Raw genomic sequence first — 24,913 nt, 5'->3', positions numbered from 1 at the left:
AACTTGTCCGATGTCACTTTTAAATAAATAAATAAATGGGTTGTACTTGTATAGCGCTTTTCTACCTTCAAGGTACTCAAAGCGCTTTGACACTACTTCCACATTTACCCATTCACACACACATTCACACACTGATGGAGGGAGCTGCCATGCAAGGCGCTAACCAGCACCCATCAGGAGCAAGGGTGAAGTGTCTTGCTCAGGACACAACGGACGTGACGAGGTTGGTACTAGGTGGGATTTGAACCAGGGACCCTCGGGTTGCGCACAGCAACTCTCCCACTGCGCCACGCCGTCCCTTTTTCCGTTATGTCTTTAAGATGTTCCGTGCTTGTTAAAAGGAGAGTAGTGGCAGGTCAAACCACTGCTCATTCACTGCAAAGATTCGGTTGCAAAAGTAGCGGGTGCATCTACTGTTGAAATGTTGATTACTGTACTTTTATTGAGAATGTCTTGAATGTTCACAATCACAATGAGAGCATAAAACGTTTTCTCTTTTTAATTCAACTTAAAGTGTTGGTTGCACTTTATTCAAATAAGATGTGCATGCATTGGCTATTCATTTTTTACTTGCTTGTTTGCATCCATAATTAATTTATACTCAATTCCCCTACAATAAATAATAGGAATAAGGAAATATTACCTGCAGTGTCCAGTATTTAGTGTTTATCTCAAAGTCACACTGCTTGTTACTTAAACAATTTCAACTCACTGAATCGTTTCGGATTGTATCGTTCTAAAAAAAAAAAAAATGATCATCTCTGAATCATATTGGCAACCACAAACTCTGAATCAAATTGAATCGTCACAACAAAATCAGTACACCACAAAGTAATATATTTAAAAAAATATGTAAAAACAAAGGCAATCAATATTACAAATGAACTCATGCTGTTAGTGACATGAAGTGCTAAGCTCAATGCATACGCCCGGGCAAAGATGAATGCTAGATAAACTCCTTCCAAGTTTTGAGCAAATAAATGACGTACTGTGCATTCAAGTAAAATATATAAAAACAGTTTTTGTATGAGAGTCTGACATTAAAATTGAATGTAGGTACAAATATTGGGGTATTTTTAAATTGAATTTAAATCGTGTAAGCAAGTCATATGTGATTACTCATGAGTAATCCTAATTGAAAAGGGTAATCAATCTGATTTAAATGGTTAATCATTTGATATCACATCCATCCATCCATTTTCTATCGCTTGTCCCTTTTGGGGTCGCGGGCGGTGCTGGAGCCTATCTCAGCTGCATTCTGACGGAAGGCGATTACACCTTGGACAAGTCACCACCTCATCGCAGGGCCAACACAGACAGACAACATTCACACTTCGATTCATACACTATCGACAATTTAGTATTGCCAATCAACCTATCCCTGGTGCATGTTTTTGAAGGTGGGAGGAAGCCGGAGTTCCCGTAGGGCAGTTGTCCCCAGCCACTCGATTGGTACCGGCCCGCAGAATAATTTTTTATTATTATTATTTGTATTTATTTTAATTTTTTTTATTTTTTATTTGATTTTATTTTTTATTAAATCAACATAAAAATCACAAGATACACTTACAATTAGTGCACAACCCAAAAAACCTTCCTTTTTCATGACCCCCAAAAAATTAATAAATTTTAAAAAATTTAATAAAATATACATCCATCCATCTTTTTCCGCTTATTTGAGGTCGGGTCGCGGGGGCAGCAGCCTAAGCAGGGAAGCCCAGACTTCCCTCTCCCCAGCCACTTCGTCTAGCTATTCCAGGGGGATCCCGAGGCGTTCCCAGGCCAGCCGGGAGACATAGTCTTCCAAATGTGTCCTGGGTCTTCCCCGTGGCCTCCTACTGGTTGACCAGATGCCTGAGCCGCCTCATCTGGCTCCTTTCGATGTGGAGGAGCAGCGGCTTTACTTTGAGCTCCTCTCGGATGGCAGAGCTTCTCATCCTATCTCTAAGGGAGAGCCCCGCCACCCGGCGGAGGAAACTCATTTCAGCCGTTTGTACCCGTGATCTTATCCTTTCAGTCATGACCCAAAGCTCATGACCATAGGTGAGGATGGGAACGTAGATCGACCGGTAAATTGAGAGCTTTGCCTTCCGGCTAAGGTCCTTCTTCACCACAACGGATCGGTACAACGTCTGCATTACTGAAGACGCCGCACCGATCCGCCTGTCGATCTCACGAATCACTCTCCCCCCACTCGTGAACAAGACTCCTAGGTACTTGAACTCCTCCACTTGGGGCAGGGTCTCCTACCCAACCCGCAGATGGCATTCCACCCTTTTCCGGGCGAGAACCATGGACTCGGACTTGGAGGTGCTGATTCTCATTCCGGTCGCTTCACACTCGGCTGCGAACCGATCCAGCGAGAGCTGAAGATCCCGGCCAGATGAAGCCATCAGGACCACATCATCTGCAAAAAGAAGAGACCTTATCCCACGGCCACAAAACCGGAACCCCTCAACGCCTTGACTGCACCTAAAAATTCTGTCCATAAAAGTTATGAACAGAATCGGTGACAAAGGACAGCCTTGGCGGAGTCCAACCCTCATTGGAAACGTGTCCGACTTACTGCCAGCAATGCGGACCAAGCTCTGACACTGATCATACAGGGAGCGGACCGCCACAATAAGACAGTCCGATACCCCATACTCTCTGAGCACTCCCCACAGGACTTCCCGAGGGACACGGTCGAATGCCTTCTCCAAGTCCACAAAGCACATGTAGACTGGTTGGGCAAACTCCCAAGCACCATCAAGAACCCTGCGAAGAGAATAGAGCTGGTCCACAGTTCCACGACCAGGACGAAAACCACACTGTTCCTCCTGAATCCGAGGTTCGACTATCAGGCGTAGCCTCCTCTCCAGTACACCTGAATAAACCTTCCTTACCAGGAAGGCTGGAGTGTGATCCCACAATAGTTGGAACACACCCTCCGGTCCCCCTTCTTAAAGAGAGGGACCACCACCCCGGTCGGCCAATCCAGAGGTACCGCTCCAGATGTCCACGCGATGCTGCAGAGTCTTGTCAACCAAGACAGCCCCACAGCATCCAGAGCCCTAAGGAACTCCGGGCGGATCTCATTTACCCCCGGGGCCTTGCCGCCGAGGAGCTTTTTAACTACCTCAGCAACCTCAGCCCCAGAAATAGGAGGGCACACCACAGATTCCCCAGGCACCACTTCCTCATAGGAAGACGTATTGGTGGGATTGAGGAAGTCTTTGAAGTATTCCCTCCACCGATCCACAACATCCACAGTCGAAGTCAGCAGAACACCATCCGCACCATATACGGTGTTGACAGTGCACTGCTTCCCCTTCCTGAGGTGGCGTATGGTGGTCCAGAATTGCTTCGAAGTCGTCCGGAAGTCATTTCCATGGCTTCAACTCCAAGGCTCCCTCGCTTGTACTGACTGGGCCATTTTTGATGGTAGTCTGAATGACAGGGTCTCTGTCATTACAGACTACATCAAATTTTGCATCAGGTCAACAATACCATCCAAAACAATGCATATTTATCCCAACTCCAAAACATGGATTACCCCACAATTAAAAAGGAGCCTGAGGGAAAAAAATAAATCCTTCAGCCAACAGGACTGGGCCAGCCTCAAAGGCACCAGGGCCTGATGGCATTCCGGCCAGGGTGATCAGGGTCTGTGCCATAGAGCTCTCCCCGATCCTACACTCACTCTTCTGTCAATGCTACCTGACTGCAACAATATCTACACTGTGGAAAACTGCAAACATCATCCCAGTACCGAAGAAATCCAGACCCACAGAACTCAACCATTACCGCCCCATAGCCCTCACATCCATAATTATGAAGTGCCTGGAGAAACTACTGCTCTACTGTACATCATCCTTCCAGTTGTCACTCCACACCTGGACCCCCTCCAATTTGCCTACAGGGCCAGGAGGGGCACAGAGGATGCTGTGGCCTGCCTGCTGCATCTCCTCCTTCAGCATCTGGACTCCCCAGGCAACTTTCCCATGATGCTCTTTGTGGACTTAAGCTCCGCCTTCAACTCCCTACAGAAGCATCTATTGATCCGGAAACTACACCAGCTCAACATCACCCCTCAGCTGATCCACCTCACCCACAACTTCTTCACCGACCGACTGCAAGCAGTAAGGGTGGACTCAAACACATCCCCGATGCTTACCATCAACACCGGGGTCCCACAGGGATGTGAGTTGAGGCCTTTCCTGTACACACTCTACACCAATAACTGCCGTAACATCTCACCCACCACAACATACTTCAAATACTCTGATGACACAGCCATTCTCGCACTCCTCTCCAACAGTCAATACATCCTGGACTATCATAACACAGTCAAACATTTCACAGTCATGCACAGCCAGTTATCTGGAAATCAATGTCAATAAAACAGAAGAAATATGGTTCAACCCCCCTCACCTCAGCACCCCATCATCATAAACACACAAACAGTTAAAACAGTTGACACTTTTGAATACCTGGGCGTAACCTTGGACAATAAACTCACCTTTGATCAGCACACCACGGTCATTCAAAAAAGAAGTCAACAAAGAGCCATCCAAAAACTTAAAGGACTATACGATGCATCTCATCTCCTGTTGTTAGTTTACCAAAGCATTGTTCAACACATCCTTCTGTACTGTTCCACATGTTTTTTCACCATGCTTTCTGTAACCAACCGGATCAAACTCACACGCATTACAAACATAGCAGCTAAAATCATCGGCCTACCCACACCCAACATTTCAGATTCAAACCACAGGTCCATTATTCGACTGGCAAACACAATAGTCCAGGATATCAGTCACCCACTACACCAATACATAATTCCACTACCATCAGCGCGCAGGTACAGAACCATCAAATTCCGGAGGGCCCGCTTCAGGAAAAGCCTTATCCCTGCAGCTATAGCCGCCCTTAACAGCAGGCCCGGCCGACCTGTCTGACAAAGCCTGTAAATGTGTTGGTCATGTATGATGTATTTTTGTTATTTTAGTTTTGTGATGTGTAATGTCTATATGTTTAAATGTACAGCAGTGAAAATGAATTTCCCCAACGGGGACCAATAAATCTAAATCTAAATCTTCTCCGAACTCTTCCCATGTCCGAGTTTTTGCCTCCGCGACCGCTGAAGCTGCACACCGCTTGGCCTGTCAGTACCCGTCCACTGCCTCCGGAGTCCTATGAGCCAAAAGAACCCAATAGGACTCCTTCTTCAGTTTGACGGCATCCCTCCCCGCCGGTGTCCACCAACGAGTTCGAGGATTACCGCCACGACAGGCACCAACTACCTTGCGGCCACAGCTCCAATCAGCTGCCTCGACAATAGAGGTGCGGAACATGGTCCTCTCGGACTCAATGTCCAGCACCTCCCTCTTGACATGTTCAAAGTTCTTCCGGAGGTGGGAATTGAAACTCTCTCTGACAGGAGACTCTGCCGGACGTTCCCAGCAGACCCTCACAATGCGTTTGGGCCTGCCAGGTCTGTCTCACATCCTCCCCCACCATCGCAGCCAACTCACCACCAGGTGGTGATCGGTTGAAAGCTCCGCCCCTCTTTTCACCCGAGTGTCCAAAACATGAGGCCGCAAATCCGATGACACAACTACAAAGTCGATCATGGAACTGCGGCCCAAGGTGTCCTGGTGCCAAGTGCACATATGGACACCCTTATGTTTGAATATGGTGTTTGCTATGGACAATCTGTGACGAGCACAAAAGTCCAATAACAAAACACCACTCGGGTTCAGATCTGGGCGGCCATTCTTCCAATCACGCCTCTCCAGGTTTCACTGTCGTTGCCTACATGAGCCTTGAAGTCCCCCAGTAGGACAAAAGAATCACCCGGGGGAGAACTTTCCAGTACTCCCTCGAGTATATCCAAAAAGGGTGGGTACTCTGAACTGTTGTTTGGTGCGTAAGCGCAAACAACAGTCAGGACCCGTCCCCCCCACCCGAAGGCGGAGGGAGGCTACCCTCTCGTCCACTGGGTTGAACTCCAACGTACAGGCTTTGAGCCGGGGGGAAACAAGAATTGCCACCCCAGCCCGTCGCCTCTCACTGCCGGCAACGCCAGAGTGGAAGAGAGTCCAGTCCCTCTCGAGAGAAGTGGTTTCAGACACCTTGCGGTGCGTCGAGGTGAGTCCGACTATATCCAGCCGGGACTTCTCTACCTCGCGCACTAGCTCAGGCTCCTTACCCAAGAGCTAGCTTATGTAGCCAAGGATCGGACCGCCAAGTGCCCTGCCTTCGGCCTCCGCCCAACCCACACTGCACCCGACCTCTATGGCCCCTGCTATGGGTGGTGAGCCCATTGGAGGGGGACCCATGTTGCCTCTTCGGGCTGAACCCGGCCGGCCCCACGGGGACAGGCCCGGCCACCAGGCGCTCGCCATCGTGCCCCACCTCCGGGCCTGGGTCCAGAGGGGGGCCCCGGTGACCCACGTCCGGGTGAGGGAAATATGAGTCCTTTACTTGTGTTATTCATAGAGGTCTTCGAGCTGCTCTTTGTCTGATCCCTCACCTAGGACCAGTTTGCCTTGGGAGACCCCCGGACAACATAGCTCCTAGGATCATTGGGACACGCAAACTCCTCTACTTTGTTAAGGTGGCAGCTCAGAGCTTTGTTTTTTTAAGTCTGTCATTATGTAGTTTTAAATTTTACATCTGTTTTGCCATTCTAATTTATATTTAACTTTTTTTTTTTTCTTTTAAAAAGGTCAGTTTTATTTTATTATTGATATTTTACATGAATATAGCTAAGAAGAGGGGATAGGTTGAATGGCAACACTAAATGGTCCCTAGTGTGTGAGTGTGAATGTTGTCTGTCTATCTGTGTTGGCTCTGCGATGGGGTGGCGACTTGTCCAGGGTGTACCCCGCCTTACGCCCATTGGCAGCTGGGATAGGCTCCAGCAGCCCCCGCCACCCCATACCGGACAAGCGGTACAAAATGGATGCATGGCTACCTGGGAGGAATTTGTTAAAGTGTAAATGCAAGGCGTAAAACTTACTTTTCACAAGGTGGTGTTGGTGCTGAATAATCCACATGAGCATTTCGGCCAGAGGTTCCAAATACTAAACAGGACACAGAACATAAAAATGAATTTTTACAAAGGAGTGTGAGCAAATACATGACAGATTTTCCATATCTTTTATAATACAATGTACATAGGCTTGTCTTAAATGTGGACTGCAGGCTCACACGAGAGACCAATTAAGGGAACACGTAATCATCAGGGGAGCATGGATGAAAAAAAAATATGATGACATTGGTGCATTTGGGAATTTGCTTTGCACTTACTGGAACACAACCTGACAGAGGGGGAGAAAGTGAACATTTGTAAGGTTTTAACTAGGCCTGTCAAAAATGTACCTCATCTGATTAGCCACAAAAGAATCGCATTTATCATCACTTAGATTAATCATACAATTGATTTTGACTGTTAAAAAGTTATTTTACCTTAACCGCTATGCTTTCAGCGATCAGACCAATTCATACGTTCAGTACAAAAACAAGTGAGGAGACTGACTGGTGTGCTTGCTGGCACATTTCACTCCAAAATACACCTTGAAAGAACTTTAGATGAAACAGATACCACGTATTGTGCAAATAAATGACATGCATTCAGGTAAAACATTTAAAAACGCTCCTGGAAGATATTCTGAGCACCTCCAAGTCCGAGTCCGTGGTTCTCGCCCGGAAAAGGGTGGAATGCCATCTCCGGGTTGGGGAGGAGACCCTGCCCCAAGTGGAGGAGTTCAAGTACCTAGGAGTCTTGTTCACGAGTGAGGGAAGAGTGGATCGTGAGATCGACAGGCGGATCGGTGCGGCGTCTTCAGTAATGTGGACGTTGTACCGATCCGTTGTGGTGAAGAAGGAGCTGAGCCGGAAGGCAAAGCTCTCAATTTACCGGTCGATCTACGTTCCCATCCTCACCTATGGTCATGAGCTTTGGGTCATGACCGAAAGGATAAGATCACGGGTACAAGCGGCCCAAATGAGTTTCCTTCTCTCCCTTAGAGATAGGGTGAGAAGCTCTGCCATCCGGGAGGAACTCAAAGTAAAGCCGCTGCTCCTCCACATCGAGAGGAGCCAGATGAGGTGGTTCGGGCATCTGGTCAGGATGCCACCCGAACGCCTCCCTAGGGAGGTGTTTAGGGCACGTCCAACCGGTAGGAGGCCACGGGGAAGACCCAGGACACGTTGGGAAGACTATGTCTCCCGGCTGGCCTGGGAACGCCTCGGGATCCCCCGGGAAGAGCTAGACGAAGTGGCTGGGGAGAGGGAAGTCTGGGTTTCCCTGCTTAGGCTGTTGCCCCCGCGACCCGACCTCGGATAAGCGGAAGATGATGGATGGATGGATGGATGGGTTTTTCCTGGCTCAAATTGAGGCAAAGGTTGTACAATCCTGACCATGCGAAATAATTTTAACGCAAAAATGTTTTATTTTTTTCAATTTACAGTAATAAATGCAGCTGAGATAGGCTCCAGCACACCCCGTGACCCTGAATCGACAAGCAGTAGAAAATGGACAGATGGATGCTGTAAAGAACACAGAAAAAATATTTGTGTAATTTTTATTAATTTGATGGGTAGTTTGCTGTAAAATCTTAAGTCAAGCAGATATTTAAGTATTGATTTTCATTTTGACAAAATGTTTTTTGGAAAGTATGACAATATACTGTAATATTTGTTGCAATAATGGCTACTGTTAAAGTTTAAAAGACATGCAATTTCAAGCAGTACATATCTTTTTTCTGTCAAAATGAAAACAAATCCATTACAAATAGTGGGAAAATATTAAGTACTTTAGTGACACATATCATTTCCAGGTGTTGGCGGGCCAGATAAAATGATGTCGCGGGCCAGAACTGGCACCCGGGCCTTGAGTTTGACACCTGTGGCCTATGCGCTTGCATAAGAGCATGATGGGCTCATAGCTTGTTTGGTGGGGCCACTTTTGCTTGAGATACTCAGAGGATTTTGAAGCAGCCTTCAAGCACTCTGTGGACAAAAATTCCCACATGTCACCACCATGAATTATTATATTTTAACTGCCTGTTACGTTATTTTATCTGCCATGTTTTACCTGGAATCTTGACTTTCCTCCTCAGGAGATCGCTTTTTAAAGTAGTGGCTGAATTTGCCTAATAAATCTGCAACGCTAAAAGCAAACGTTACTTTGACAAGGAGAAAAAGTTTTTTTAAAATAAACACGACATGCTTGTACTAAACCCCGTTTCCATATGAGTTGGGAAATTGTGTTAGATGTAAATATAAACAGAATTGCAAATCTTTTTCAACCCATTTTCAATTGAATGCACTACAAAGACAAGATATTTGATGTTCAAACTCATAAACTTTATTTTTGTTTTGCAAATAATAATTAACTTAGAATTTCATGGCTGCAACACGTGCCAAAGTAGTTGGGAAAGGGCATGTTCACCACTGTGTTACATCACTTTTTCTTTTAACAACACTCAATAAATGTTTGGGAACTGAGGAAATTAATTGTTGAAGCTTTGAAAGTGGAATTCTTTCCAATTCTTGTTTTATGTAGAGCTTCAGTCGTTCAACAGTCCGGGGTCTCCGCTGTCGTATTTTACGCTTCATAATGCACCACACATTTTCCATGGGAGACAGGTCTAGATTGCAGGCGGGCCAAGAAAGTACCCGCACTCTTTTTCTACGAACCAACGCTGTGGTAACACGTGGCTTAGCATTGTCTTGCTGAAATAAGCAGGGGCGTCCATGATAACGTTGCTTGGATGACAACATATGTTGCTCCAAAACCTGTATGGACCATTCAGCATTAATGGTGCCGTCACAGATGTGTAAGTTACCAATGCCTTGGGCACTAACACACCCACATACCATCAGAGATGCTGGCTTTTGAACTTTGCGCCTATAACAATTCGGATGGTTATTTTCCTCTTTGTTCTGGAGGACACCACGTCCACAGTTTCCAAATATAATTTGAAATGTGGACTCGTCGGACCACAGAACACTTTTCCACTTTGCATCAGTCCATCTTAGATGAGCTCGGGCCCAGCGAAGCCGGCGGTGTTTCTGGGTGTTGTTGATAAATGGGTTTTGCTTTGCATAGTAGAGTTTTAACTTGCACTTACAGATGCAGCGACCAACTGTAGTTACTGACAGTGGTTTTATGAAGTGTTCCTGAGCCCATGTGGTGATGTAATTTACACACTCATGTCGGTTTTTGATGCAGTATCACCTGAGGGGTCAAAGGTCCGTAATATCATCGCTTACGTGCAGTGATTTCTCCAGATTCTCTGAACCTTTTGATGATTTTACGGACCGTAGATGGTAAAATCCCTAAATTCCTTGCAATAACTCAATGAGAAATGTTGTTCTAAAACTGTTCTACAATTTGCTTACAAAGTGGTGACCCTCACCCCATCTTTGTTTGTGAATTAATTATCATTTAATGGAAGCTGCTTTTATACCCAATCATGGCACCCACCTGTTCCCAATTAGCCTGCACACCTGTACGATGTTCCAAATAAGTGTTTGATGAGCATTCCTCAACTTTATCAGTATTTATTGCCACCTTTCCCAACTTCTTTGTCACGTGTTGCTGGCATCAAATTCTAAAGTTAATGATTATTTGCCGAAAAAAAAATGTTTATCAGTTTGAACATCAAATATCTTTGTGACAGGTTTGTGTCCTCAGGACCGAAGGATCACAGCAGGAGTTCAAGTTGACAATTCTTTTGAATCTTTTTACACACAATATTTCTTCTTTCGTTTGTTCCCAAAAGGATTTTCTTTTCATTTTTAGTTTTCACAACAGTTCATCTTCTTCGTTCGCTCCCCAAGTCTTTTCAGTCTTAGTTCGTTCACTCACAAAGTTTTTAACTCGCTCAGTCCTCCCACAACCCTTCTGGCGTCCTTCGCACCTCCTGGGGTCCTTCTGGCTTTTCAGCCCCCCCCCTGCAGTCACCAACGCTGCTAAATAGAGACGGGTGATTAGATAACTCGTTCCAGCTGAGGTATCCACTCACCTATGCATGCCATCGCCGGCAGGCGGGGCGTCACGCCCCGCCTCCCACAATCTTGTCTTTGTAGCATATTCAACTGAATATGGGTTGAAAAGGATTTGCAAATCATTGTATTCTGTTTATATTTACATCTAACACAATTTCCCAACTCATATGGAAACGGGGTTTGTAATTAGGGCTGGGCGATAAGGACGAAAAAGTATATCTCGATATACTTTTACTTAAACTTGATATTCTATATATATCTAGATATATTTTCCAGTGAAAATATAAATGATTGGGGTATTTTGGGACGGACGGACAGACGGACACACACACAGACAGACAGACAGACCGATAGATAGATAGATCAATCAATCAATGTTTATTTATATAGCCCCAAATCACAAATGTCTCAAAGGACTGCACGAATCATTACGACTACAACATCCTCGGAAGAACCCACAAAAGGGCAAGGAAAACTCACACCCAGTGGGCAGGGAGAATTCACATCCAGTGGGACGCCAGTGACAATGCTGACTATGAGAAACCTTGGAGAGGACCTCAGATGTGGGCAACCCCCCCCCCTCTAGGGGACCGAAAGCAATGGATGTGGAGCGGGTCTAACATGATACTGTGAAAGTTCAATCCATAGTGGCTCCAACACAGCCGCGAGAGTTCAGTTCAAAGCGGATCCAAGACAGCAGCGAGAGTCCCGTCCACAGGAGACCATCTCAAGCGGAGGCGGATCAGCAGCGTAGAGATGTCCCCAACTGATACAGGCGAGCGGTCCATCCTGGGTCCCGACGAGCGGTCCATCCTGGGTCTCGACTCTGGACAGCCAGTACTTCATCCATGGTCATCGGACCGGACCCCCTCCACAAGGGAGGGGGGGACATAGGAGAAAGAAAAGAAGCGGCAGATCAACTGGTCTAAAAAGGAGGTCTATTTAAAGGCTAGAGTATACAGATGAGTTTTAAGGTGAGACTTAGATAGATAGATAGATTGATAGTACTTTATTGATTCTTTCAAGGGAGTTCCTTCAGGAACATTTAAATTCCAGCAGCAGTGTACAGAGTTGAGATCAATTTAAAAAGTAAAAAGTAAATAATGGGGGAATAAATGGAAACAAAATAAAAAAATATTACAATAAGAATAAGAATAAACAGCAACAATGGGAATACAATATAACAGTAAAATAAGAATATAACAAGAGAAATTAGGCAGTAGTGAGCATGTTATGAAAAAGTATGGCACTGTTATTGTTTTGCATCCCCTGTCATCCTAGTACCCCCTGCCCCCCGTCCCAGAGAGGAGTTGTACAGTCTAATGGGGGACAAAGGAGTTTTTGAGTCTATTAGTCCTGCACTTGGGATGAAGCAGTCCAGCAAAGAACAGGCTCCTCTGGCTACTGATAACGCTAATCACGCAAGCCAGGAATCACCTGTGATTAATCATGATTATTCCAAATCCCCAAATGAATCTGATTGAAAAATAATCATTTGAAAACCTTACTTTCAACACATCATCAGCAACCATCTAATGAGAAGCTGAAGTGGGTTTGTGATGCCATGACCCTGGCAGCTCGTATACAGGTAGCTCCTGTTACATGAGCTGCATCAGACCAGAGTGTCATGCTTGACTAGAAGGCATGTCATTTCACTCTAAGCCATCACAATGCTACAAAAGGAGCATTGCTAACGTATTTACTGCCACCGGCTTGGAAAGGAACTGGAGGGGTGATTTGACTTTTATGTTATGCCCAAATCTTTCTTGTTGGTGCTTGAGCAAGCCAGTAAAAATGATAAAATGCCATCTAAAAATGGAACACGTGAGTGTGCACCTTCCATATTAATTAGGAACGATATTAAAAATACAAGCCTCGGGCAATAACTGTCTGCGAGATAAATTATCGGACCTTTTTGAAGCCTTATAATACCCACTCTTGCTCTAACATTTACAAAACACAACTTGAATGCAAAGGTCAATCAATCAATCAACCAGGAGTGTTCTGGAGAAAATACTAGCTGCCGTTCATCCTCATGAATCACACCTGCCAACACCCACACTGTGTTTTAGTCACACAGCTCAGATGAATCAGATAGGACGGCGTGGCGCAGTGGGAGAGTGGCCGTGCGCAACCCGAGGGTCCCTGGTTCAAATCCCACCTAGTACCAACCTCGTCACGTCCGTTGTGTCCTGAGCAAGACACTTCACCCTTGCTCCTGATGGGTGCTGGTTGGCTCCTTGCATGGCAGCTCCCTCCATCAGTGTGTGAATGTGTGTGTGAATGGGTAAATGTGGAAGTAGTGTCAAAGCGCTTTGAGTACCTTGAAGGTAGAAAAGCGCTATACAAGTACAACCCATTTACAACCCATAGCTGGAGGATAAAAAAAAATAAAAAAAATGGAGGGTCGACAAGACCACAGCGACATATTAAGAGCACGGTGCCTAAATATGGCCCCACTTCATTAAACCTCATTTCCAAGAATAGGGCGGCAGCTTGTGCTCGTGTAGGTATGAATAATGGAAGCGACCTCCAGAGCTCATTTCCACAGAGTGATCATCATGCTAAAGTATGCCTAACGATCACACAGATAAAGTGAGAGGCTGCTATACAAGATTAATGGCGCCTTGGGTGTAAAGCAGTGCGTGGCCTCTACTGTCATATCATCAGCCACTCACGCTCATACACAATAGGACGCATGGGAAGAGTGGGGTAGCCAAAGGATGATGAAACGTTGACATTTAAGTGGCCACAACAGCCGTTATTGGACACACACATGATATTGGTACTGTATATGCATTCATCACAAGAACTATAGACCCATGTGAGCAAGAAACGCATGCCATACTTATGTTATTAAATGTAGCCTCTGATCATTTATATATTTGCGCAAAATATACAGCAAATTAGTTATTGTTTCTAAAGATCAGTGTCTGTTTCTCACGTAATTGTGTTGTACAAACCCTGTTTCCGTATGAGTTGGGAAATTGTGCAAAATTAGGCGTACAGGGTTAAAAGTGAATTTTTTTTTTGTGAATTATATTTATATAGCGCTTTTCTCAAGTGACTCAAAGCGCTTTACATAGTGAAACCCAATATCTAAGTTACATTTAAACCAATGTGGGTGGCACTGGGAGCAGGTGGGTAAAGTGTCTTGCCCAAGGACACAACGGCAGTAACTAGGATGGCACAAGCGGGAATCGAACCCGCAACCCCTCAAGTTGCTGGCACGGCCACTCTACCAACCAAGCTATGCCGCCCCAAAGGTGCACTGTCGAGTTTTGAGGGGAAAAAAAAGATTTTAAATAATTAAAATACGGTATATTTACAAACCTTATTACCCGGTACGCCTAATGTAAGGAATATTTCAGTTTTTTCCTTACCGACCCCAAAGCAAAGATGGCAGTCAGACATAAGAGATGCGTGTAGACTGCACTATTATGGCAATATGACTCAAGTAAACAAGACCAACACTTTATATGTTACATTGAAAATATAGAACATTAAACACAGCGCTCAAAAATCTATCAAAATGTTTTAGTACGACTTTGGTAAGCTACGAGCCGCACCGCACTAACAGTGTGTGTATAAAGTGAGACATTATCTGGCGTTTTGTTTCGCAATATTATTCAAAAGCAACTTTTCTTACCTTCTGGTACCTACTGATTTGTATTTAGGATCTGTATAAATCCTAAAAAATTGTGCGTGTCCACCTTTGTAGTCGGTGCCGAAGCCATAGTCAATAAGCTCCTTCTTGTTATGAGACATTCATCCTCCGCTGTTGCCATTTCTAATTTAAAGTAGTGTAAAGTTCTTACTTATATCCGTCAGAAAAACTCATCATGAAAGCGCTGAAACCTATCAGAGTAGTGAGTTTTTATTATTCACCCAAGGAACTTTAGTTATTAGACTAGAGTTCCGGTCGGAGGGTTTTTAACGGGACACATTTCCGGTGTTGTTTCCGGATAGGGAGATGCTGCACCGTTATTGATTTAAGTAAAGTCTGAATGTCTTTAAAACATTTAGATCCATCTTTTGACACTTTTTCAACTTGCATTCTTTGCTTGCTACAGCACTCCAAAAAAGATGACGGGGATAAGATGCTGCCGAAGGTGAGCCTCGTAAAAAAGACCGGCCACACAATGACGCGTCCTGAAGCGACTGTCAGAAAGAGCCTTGAAGATGATCTGTAAAATATAATCAATGCAACATTTTGACCAAAGAACCATCATTACATCTTATGTAGACTACAAGGAAGTGTTTTCCATTTCGAAAAAACAAATAATTTGACTTCTTTAATGCGCCCTATAATCTGGTGCGCCTTATATATGAAAAAAAGATTAAAAATAGACCATTCATTGGCAGTGCACTTTCAATCAATCAATCAATCAATTTTTTACTTATATAGCCCTAAATCACTAGTGTCTCAAAGGGCTGCACAAACCACCACGACATCCTCGGTAGGCCCACATAAGGGCAAGGAAAACTCACACCCAGTGGGACATTGGTGACAATAATGACTATGAGAACCTTAGAGAGGAGGAAAGCAATGGATGTCGAGCAGGTCTAACATGATACTGTGAAAGTTCAATCCACAATGGATACAACACAGTCGCGAGAGTCCAGTCCAAAGAGGATCCAAGACACAGCAGCGAGAGTCCCGTTCACAGCGGAGCCAGCAGGAAACCATCCCAAGGGTATTACTTTATAATCCTGTGCACCCTATGGTCCGGAAAATACTGTACAAGGGCTGTCAAAATAATGAGTTTACTCATTTGATTATTCACTAAACATTATCACATTAATCATGTCCACACGCAGATTAATCATACAATTTATTGTGAGCGCACATTATCACATCAGTCGTTACCGTACCTGAAAGGTGTGTGATCAGGTCCATGCATACGTCAAAAATGGACTGTTGTGCTTTCTCGAAAATCTCACATTAAAATAACTGATAAATGGGTTGTACTTGTATAGCGCTTTTCTACCTTCAAGGTACTCAAAGCGCTTTGACACTACTTCCACATTTACCCATTCACACACTGATGGAGGGAGCTGCCATGCAAGGCGCCAACCAGCACCCATCAGGAGCAAGGGTGAAGTGTCTTGTTCAGGACACAACGGACGTGACGAGGTTGGTTCTAGGGGGGGATTTGAACCAGTGACCCTCGGGTTGCGGACGGCCACTCTCCCACTGCGCCACGCCGTCACTGCATATGGGACTGCATATGCAAATAACTGCACATGGGACTTTAAATACAACTAGCTGCAAGTTTTGAGCCGATAAATGACATGCGTTCAAGTAAAACATTAAAAATTGTTCCTGTCTGACATTCTGACAAAAACATTTTATTTTTGTCCAAATATTAGACACTTTTTTTGGAAAAGTTACTTTGCATTATTCAAGCGTGATAAGCTGTGATTAATCAAGATGAGTCCCAATTGAAAAGTGTGATTAATCTGATTTTTCTAAATTCATCATTTGAAAGTACTGAACTATACATTTTAAAATGAGTAAAATATGCAGACATATTGGATTGTTCAAGTGTACATATGTAATGTTCTTTTATCAAAGATGAGGTATGTTTGAAATAAAATAAACATTACAATTTTGACTGAATATCAATATTCTCACTATGTTTACTGTAATGTGTTAAAAGATCAAATTGAATGCATGTAAAATGTATTTGTGACTATGACAGTGATTAAGATGATTATTCTAGATCACAACTTACATCATTATTTTCTACATTATTAATATTTTTAATGTTAATTAACAATGATTGATAAAAAAATTAAAATATCACTTATTACCGGTAATTTTGGGCTTTTTTTTACTGTCCAATTGCATTCTTAATACTTATTTTTATTGCATGTATGGTTCTGTGTCAAGTAAAGACCACTTGGTGGCACTGTTGTCAAAACTTTATATAAAAGCTGCTCAGTGGTCTTTTAGAATGCAATAAACTCCACACAACCATTTAGGAGCAAACCTTAAATTATGTTGCTAGCTTTCAAGCTTAAATGTTGGTCAAGCAGTCAGGGAACAAGAGCCATTCATTAAATTACTGCAAAGAGCCATCACACACATGGGCACGCATGAACATCCCTTACAAGAACGCACAGAAGGTAAATAACTTTGCTATCCTAAATAAATAAACGCACAAAAAAATTAAACAGACTGTCATTTTTGAAAGCAAAAATCAAATCTAGATAAATATTGAACATGTTAAAGTGCATTTTTTCCAAGTTCGTGGATATGTGTGTAACATTTTTAAAATGTATTTATTCAAATGAAACCTATAGGAAATCGGACAGGTATTTTTAAGACGAGTTCAGTGATAAAAGTAAAATCTTCCTCTGATAAATAGTAAGAAAGTCATGATTGTTTTAACCCACTGAAAATGCACTAATTTATGGTCAATCTCTTCAATGCAAAGTCAACGGGGCTCAAAATTTTAGGTTTGACCTTTTTGCTAAAAATGTCATAACTTTCTTAATTTCTATCACATTTTCAAAGGGTTGATATCACTGGAAAGCTTGGTAAACAAAGAAGCAGAAAAATATGTTTCACAGTCAAGGTGTATTTTTAATTCATCAAATTCATGAAATTAGTGTAGGAAGTGACGGGAAATCCGAGTAGACAAGATTGGTCCCACTTGACTTGTGACGTAAGTAACATCACAATTAGGTTTTTACTCACTGTAGATGTTTTGCAGAGAAGGTTTGTCTAGTGTAAAGATGCAAAATGTTGTTGGCACTTTGGTGCGCGAATACTTGTCCAATCCGAAAATGTCGATGTTCTGGATAAACAAGGATATGTGTTCTACATCATGAGTGTAGTGGTGACTAAAACACCGCAAACACAGTTGAACTCTGAAAACAGCGGTGCTGTGAAAAGAGGCCTCACTGCATGCAGTTAATTCTACTGTTGAATAAACGCTAAGAGCAATGCAAAGAGTGAAAATAATGTTTTTTTGTTTGAAGCTAGAGATCAAGAAACATGAGGCTCAACGAGTCTAATTGGCTTGTGTTTCACTCAAGGTAACGGCGGAGAAAAAAGGACAAAAACAAAATCTCAGTGATTTATCGTACTAAATAAAACATATGTGCCTATTCGTAGGAGCCACCATAGGTGAGGATGGGAACGTAGATCGACCGGTAAATTGAGAGCTTTGCCTTCCGGCTCAGCTCCTTCTTCACCACAACGGATCGGTACAACGTCCGCATTACTGAAGACGCCGCACCGATCCGCCTGTCGATCTCACCATCCACTCTTCCCTCACTCGTGAACAAGACTCTTAGGTACTTGAACTCCTCCACTTGGGGCAGGGTCTCCTCCCCAACCTAGAGATGGCATTCCACCCTTTTTCGGGCGAGAACCATGGACTCGGACTTGGAGGTGCTGATTCTCATTCCGGTCGCTTCACACTTGGCTGCGAACCGATCCAGTGAGAGCTGAAGATCTCGGTCAGATGAAGCCATCAGGACTACATCATCTGCAAAAAGCAGAGATCTAATCCTGCGGTCACCAAACCGGAACCCCTCAACGCCTTGACTGTGCCTAGAAATCTGTCCATAAAAGTTATGAACAGAATCAGTGACAAAGGACAGCCTTGGCGGAGTCCAACCCTCACTGGAAATGTGTTCGACTTACTCCTGGCAATGCGGACCAAGTTCTGACACTGATCATACAGGGAGGGGACCGCCACAATAAGACAGTCCGATGCCCCATACTCTCTGAGCACTCCCCACAGGACTTCCCGAGGGACACGGTCGAATGCCTTCTCCAAGTCCACAAAGCACATGTAGACTGGTTGGGCTAACTCCCATGCACCCTCAAGAACCCTGCCGAGAGTATAGAGCTGGTCCACAGTTCCACGACCAGGATGAAAACCACACTGTTCCTCCTGAATCCGAGGTTCGACTATCCGGCGTAGCCTCCTCTCCAGTACACCTGAATAAACCTTACCGGGAAGGCTGAGGAGTGTGATCCCACGATAGTTGGAACACACCCTATTTTTTCGGACTATAAGTAGCAGTTTTTTTTTCATAGTTTGCGACTTATACTCAGGAGCAACTTATGTGTGAAATTATTAACACATTACTGTAAAATATCAAATAATATTATTTAGCTCATTCACGTAAGAGACTAGACGTATAAGATTTCATGGGATTTATGGATTAGGAGTGAGAGATAGTTTGGTAAAGGTATAGCATGTTCTATATGTTATAGTTATTTGAATGACTCTTACCATAATATGTTAGGTTAACATAGCAGTTGCTTATTTATGCCTCGTATAACCTACACTTATTCAGCCTGTTGTTCACTATTCTTGATTTATTTTAAATTGCCTTTCAAATGTCTATTCTTGCTGTTGGCTTTTATCAAATAAATTTCCCCCCAATAATGCGACTTATACTCCAGTGCGACTTGTATGTTTTTTCTCCTTCTTTATTATGCATTTTCGGCAGGTGCGACTTATACTCCGAAAAATATGGTATTGAACAAATATATAAAGCAACACTTTTGTTTTTGCTCCCATTTATCATGAATTGAACTTAAAGATCTGAAACTTTTACGATACACAAAATATATATTCCTCTCAAAAATTGCTTACAAACCTGTGTTAGTGAGCATTTCTTATTTGCCAAGATGATCCATCCCACCTCACAGGTGTGGCATATCAAAATGCTGATTGAACAGCATGATTATTGCACAGGTGTGCCTTAGGCTGCCCACGTTAAAAGGCCACTCTGAAATGTGCAGTTTGGCTTTATTAGGGAGATTATGACAAGAACTGTAACACACTGTTGTATGCCGATCCACATTATCTCAAACATGCTTACTGGGTGACATGTCCGGTGAGTATGCTGGTGATGCAAGAACTGGGATGTTTTTAGCTTCCAGATCCTTGCAACATGAGTTAGTAAATGTTATTTATAAAGGTGATGGCCTCGGGTGATTAGTACAACAATGGGGCTCAGGGTCTCGTCATGGTATCTCTGCGCATGGAAAATGCCATCAATAAAATGCACATGGGTTCGCTGTCAATAATAACATACCAAAACCTCTGTATTGTGCCAGACGCCATTGAGTGTGAGCATTTACCCACTCAAGTTGGTTAAGAAGACAAACTGCAGCTAGGTCGAGACCCCAATGAGGACCACGAGCATGCAGATGAGCTTTCCTGAGACAGATTGATTGATTGATACTTTTATTAGTAGATTGCACAGTTCAGTACATATTCCGTACAATTGACCACTAATTGGTAACACCCCAATACGTTTTTCAACTTGTTTAAGTCGGGGTCCACGTTAATCAATTCATGGTAGTTTCTTACAGTTTGTGCAGAAATGCTATGGTTAAGCAAACCAATTGTTGCAGCAGCTGTCCGGGTGGCAGGTCTCAGCCAATCATGGCTTGTGTGGTTACATATGGTCTGCGGCTGTGAGGCCAGTTGGATGTATTGCCAAATTCTCTGAAACACCTTTGGAGGCGGCTTATACTAAACGGCCTGGGCTACTGGGTGTGAAGTTGGAGAAGATGCAGGTGGAGGCCCCCTTGGTGTCCTGGGTTGTAGATTACCTGACTGACAGGCCACAGTATGTGCGACTGCAGGACTGTGTGTCTGACAGGCTGGTCGGCAACACCGGGGCCCCGGAGGCTACAGTACTCTTCCCCCTTCCTCTTCACCATTTACACCACCCATTTCCACTATCAGTCAGAGTCCTGCCACCTTCAGAAGTTTTCTGATGACTCTGCGATAGTGGGGTGTATTGAGGATGGTGATGACGAGGAATACAGGACACTGGTGGAGGACTTTGTCACATGGTGTGGAAAGAACCACCTCCAGCTCAATGTTACGGAGACCAAGGAGCTGGTTGTGGACCTGGGAAGGAGGAGGAGTACTTCAGTGACCCCTGTTTCCATCAAGGGGGTGGATGTGGACATGTTTGAGGATTATAAATACCTCGGAGTACACATGGACAACAAGCTGAATGGGCCAAAACAAATTGAGGCCCTCTACAAGAAAGGACAGAGCCGAATCTATATTTCCTTTGGAGGCTAGGATCCTTCAACATCTGTACAAAGATGTTGAAGATGTTCTACGAGTCGGTGGTGGCGAGCGCCCTCTTGTACGCCGTGGCCTGCTGGGGCAGCGGGCTGAGAGTGAGGGACGCAAACAGACTGGACAAGTTGGTAGAGAAGGCCAGTAACGAGATGGGAGTGGAGCTGGACTCTCTGGCGGTGGTGTCAGAGAGGAGAAGTCTAGCAAAACTCCTAGCCATTATGGACAACACCTCCCACCCACTACACTCGGACCTTGCAGAGAGAATGAGCACGTTCAGTGGAAGGCTCAGACTCCCTAAATGCAACACGGAACAACACCGGAGGTCCTTCACACCGACAGCCATCAGACTGTATAATGCATATGTTCCTTGACTGCACTTAAATGTAGAATATATTTATATTATTCATATATATTATATTATTTATTATTATCATTGTTTATTGTGAGCGAACTGTGGTGCTGAATTTCCCCCAGGGATCAATAAAGTACTTTCTATTCTATTATATTCTTATGGTGGAGAAATAAACATTTAATTGACGGGCAACAGCTCTGGTGGACATTGCTGCAGTCAGCATGCCTACTGCACGCTCCCTCGAAACTTGCGACATCTGAAGCATTGTGTTGTGTGATAAAACTGCACATTTCACAGTGGCCTTTTATTTTGGACAGCTCAAGGCACACCTGTCAGGTGGGATGGATTATCTTGGCAAAGAAAAAATGCTGACTAACAAATGTATACAGATTTGTGAACAATATTTGAGAGGAACAGGTATTTTGTGTTTATAGTCAAAGTTTTCGATCTTTGAGTTCATTTAAATTGGGAACAAGAACAAAAGCGTTGCGTTTTTTTTTTTTTTTGTATTTAGTATAACTCCTAAAAAAATGTCTTGCAATATGCAGTTTGATCATCCCTGCTGCAAATAGTATACATATTGTGATTCTATATTGCAGAAAAGGTGTTAGATGATCGATATGTGCTATAATCTAATATAAGCCCCCCTCCAGTGTGGAGAGCATAATAACATGAATGTAGAGGGAAAGAAGTGTTTCCAAGGGCACATAATGCTTCTAGTACACAAAAATAGGGTGATCTGCGCCACTTTTGCAGCTATCAATTGCACAAAGTAGATCACATACAACACGTCCACCAACAGTACATGCAATTTTATAGTTTGCGCACACAGATAAGTGTGTGGGAATTGGATCCTCAAAGATCAGGCTCTTAATATTTTCAGAAAATGGGAGTATTATTAGAATCAGACCTGCAGCCGGCTCTGTATTGTTTTTTTTCCTCCTGCCTGACGTGGATTTCGGTTCTTGCTGAGGTGTGTTTGCTGATCTTCTTCTGGGTGTGGCTTCTTCTTGAGGTCCATTTTCTTCTTCCTTTGCTGCTTTTGTGGGCTTTTTGGCTGCTTTTTTCTTCACTGTGCTGTCAGAGTTGTGTTTCCTGGACACCTGAAGTACAGCCACAATGGGGTTAGATTTCTATGTGCTGGTGGTGATTACCTACTGAATATACCTTTTTCTTGCGGGGGTAATCATGGTCTGCATCTGTATCTTTTCTCTTTTTGGCCTTTGGAGACTTTGATTCTGGTGTGTGAGAAAAGATAAAGACACACTAAGCTTTCTCTTATGTGTAATGGTATCTCAACTATTTTTTCTGGCGTTTACCTTTAGGAGCCATAGGACCTGGATCGCCCTGAAATGACACCATTTTATATTAGTCAATACATGCTACAAATATAGTTGTTACGTATGAAAATGTGTTTGCATACTTTGAACCACATAGTCCTGCCATTGTGGTCGCGTACAGACTTCATTCCATCCACATAGTAACACTGCAACCAGGCCTCAAAACCTGGGTAGTCTTTCTTCTCTGGATCGTAACTTTTCCCACCTCCATAAACAAAAAGTCGAAATAAGAGGAGCACCTTTGTGTCGTTGTCTTCCCCCCCCCCCGATCAACCTTGAAATATGGATTCTTACCTAAGTTCACCACCTCCAGCGGTACTGTGTGGCAAAGTCTGAGCAGGTCTGTATTCTCCTCTTCCATTTTGTCCTTTTTGGCTCCCTTAACATTTTTGGGCAAAACCAAACTGTTAATAATCGAGGTAAAATACTTGTTTGTACTTATTTGACCTTTTTGTTATGGATCTCCTTTTTTACAGCTTTCTTGTCTTCACACGCATCCTCTGACTCGAGGCCTTCCAGCACAGTCCGGGCAGGCCCAAAGGGTGGAATACCTGCAACAACTTCATAGTTCTTTGAAACTATCGCCACCACGTGGTCATACCTGCAACAACTTCATAGTTCTTTGAAACTATCGCCACCACGTGGTCATACCTGCAACAACTTCATAGTTCTTTGAAACTATCGCCACCACGTGGTCATACCTGCAACAACTTCATAGTTCTTTGAAACTATCGCCACCATGTGGTCATACCTGCAACAACTTCATAGTTCTTTGAAACTATCGCCACCATGTGGTCATACCTGCAACAACTTCACAGTTCTTTGAAACTATCGCCACCACGTTGTCATACCTGCAACAACTTCATAGTTCTTTGAAACTATCGCCACCACGTGGTCATACCTGCAACAACTTCATAGTTCTTTGAAACTATCGCCACCACGTGGTCATACCTGCAACAACTTCATAGTTCTTTGAAACTATCACCACCATGTGGTCATACCTGCAACAACTTCATAGTTCTTTGAAACTATCGCCACCATGTGGTCATACCTGCAACAACTTCATAGTTCTTTGAAACTATCACCACCACGTGGTCATACCTGCAACAACTTCATAGTTCTTTGAAACTATCGCCACCACGTGGTCATACCTGCAACAACTTCATAGTTCTTTGAAACTATCGCCACCATGTGGTCATACCTGCAACAACTTCATAGTTCTTTGAAACTATCGCCACCATGTGGTCATACCTGCAACAACTTCATAGTTCTTTGAAACTATCGCCACCATGTGGTCATACCTGCAACAACTTCATAGTTCTTTGAAACTATCGCCACCACGTGGTCATACCTGCAACAACTTCATAGTTCTTTGAAACTATCGCCACCACGTGGTCATACCTGCAACAACTTCATAGTTCTTTGAAACTATCGCCACCATGTGGTCATACCTGCAACAACTTCATAGTTCTTTGAAACTATCGCCACCACGTTGTCATACCTGCAACAACTTCATAGTTCTTTGAAACTATCGCCACCATGTGGTCATACCTGCAACAACTTCATAGTTCTTTGAAACTATCGCCACCATGTGGTCATACCTGCAACAACTTCATAGTTTGTTGAAACTATCGCCACCATGTGGTCATATCTGCAACAACTTCATAGTTCTTTGAAACTATCGCCACCATGTGGTCACACCTGCAACAACTTCATAGTTTGTTGAAACTATCGCCACCATGTGGTCATATCTGCAACAACTTCATAGTTCTTTAAAACTATCGCCACCATGTGGTCATACCTGCAACAACTTCATAGTTTGTTGAAACTATCGCCACCATGTGGTCATACCTGCAACAACTTCATAGTTCTTTAAAGCTATCGCCACCATGTGGTCATACCTGCAACAACTTCATAGTTCTTTGAAACTATCGCCACCATGTGGTCATACCTGCAACAACTTCATAGTTCTTTGAACCTAAAATCTATTGAGATATTTATCGTATATATGGAGCGGAAAACACAACCCAAAATTCTAAGTTTCTTCAAGCGACGTAGCCGGCCTACTTCACCACAGTCTGTAGTCTATTCTGGATCTGCCTCCCGGGAGCCTTTTGACCATGGAGACCAGCTGCTGG

General features: G+C 43.7%; 1 protein-coding gene across 1 annotated transcript; it reads right to left on the bottom strand.

The window, feature by feature from the left end:
- Positions 1-21,996: 21,996 nt before the first annotated feature.
- Positions 21,997-23,370, bottom strand: LOC133563758 (endonuclease 8-like 1). Its single transcript, XM_061918051.1, has 6 exons — positions 23,223-23,370; positions 23,070-23,154; positions 22,859-22,980; positions 22,755-22,782; positions 22,603-22,673; positions 21,997-22,538 (listed from the first exon to the last, which is right to left on the bottom strand). Exons 2-6 carry the CDS (start codon positions 23,134-23,136, stop codon positions 22,152-22,154), a joined length of 675 nt encoding a protein of 224 aa, XP_061774035.1. The 5' UTR covers positions 23,137-23,154; positions 23,223-23,370; the 3' UTR covers positions 21,997-22,151.
- Between the last annotated feature and the right edge of the window lie 1,543 nt (positions 23,371-24,913).

This window comes from Nerophis ophidion, linkage group LG12 (assembly GCF_033978795.1).
Source record: "Nerophis ophidion isolate RoL-2023_Sa linkage group LG12, RoL_Noph_v1.0, whole genome shotgun sequence".
In the NCBI taxonomy this organism is placed as follows: domain Eukaryota; kingdom Metazoa; phylum Chordata; class Actinopteri; order Syngnathiformes; family Syngnathidae; genus Nerophis; species Nerophis ophidion.
This window is presented reverse-complemented; position numbering and strand designations above follow the sequence as displayed.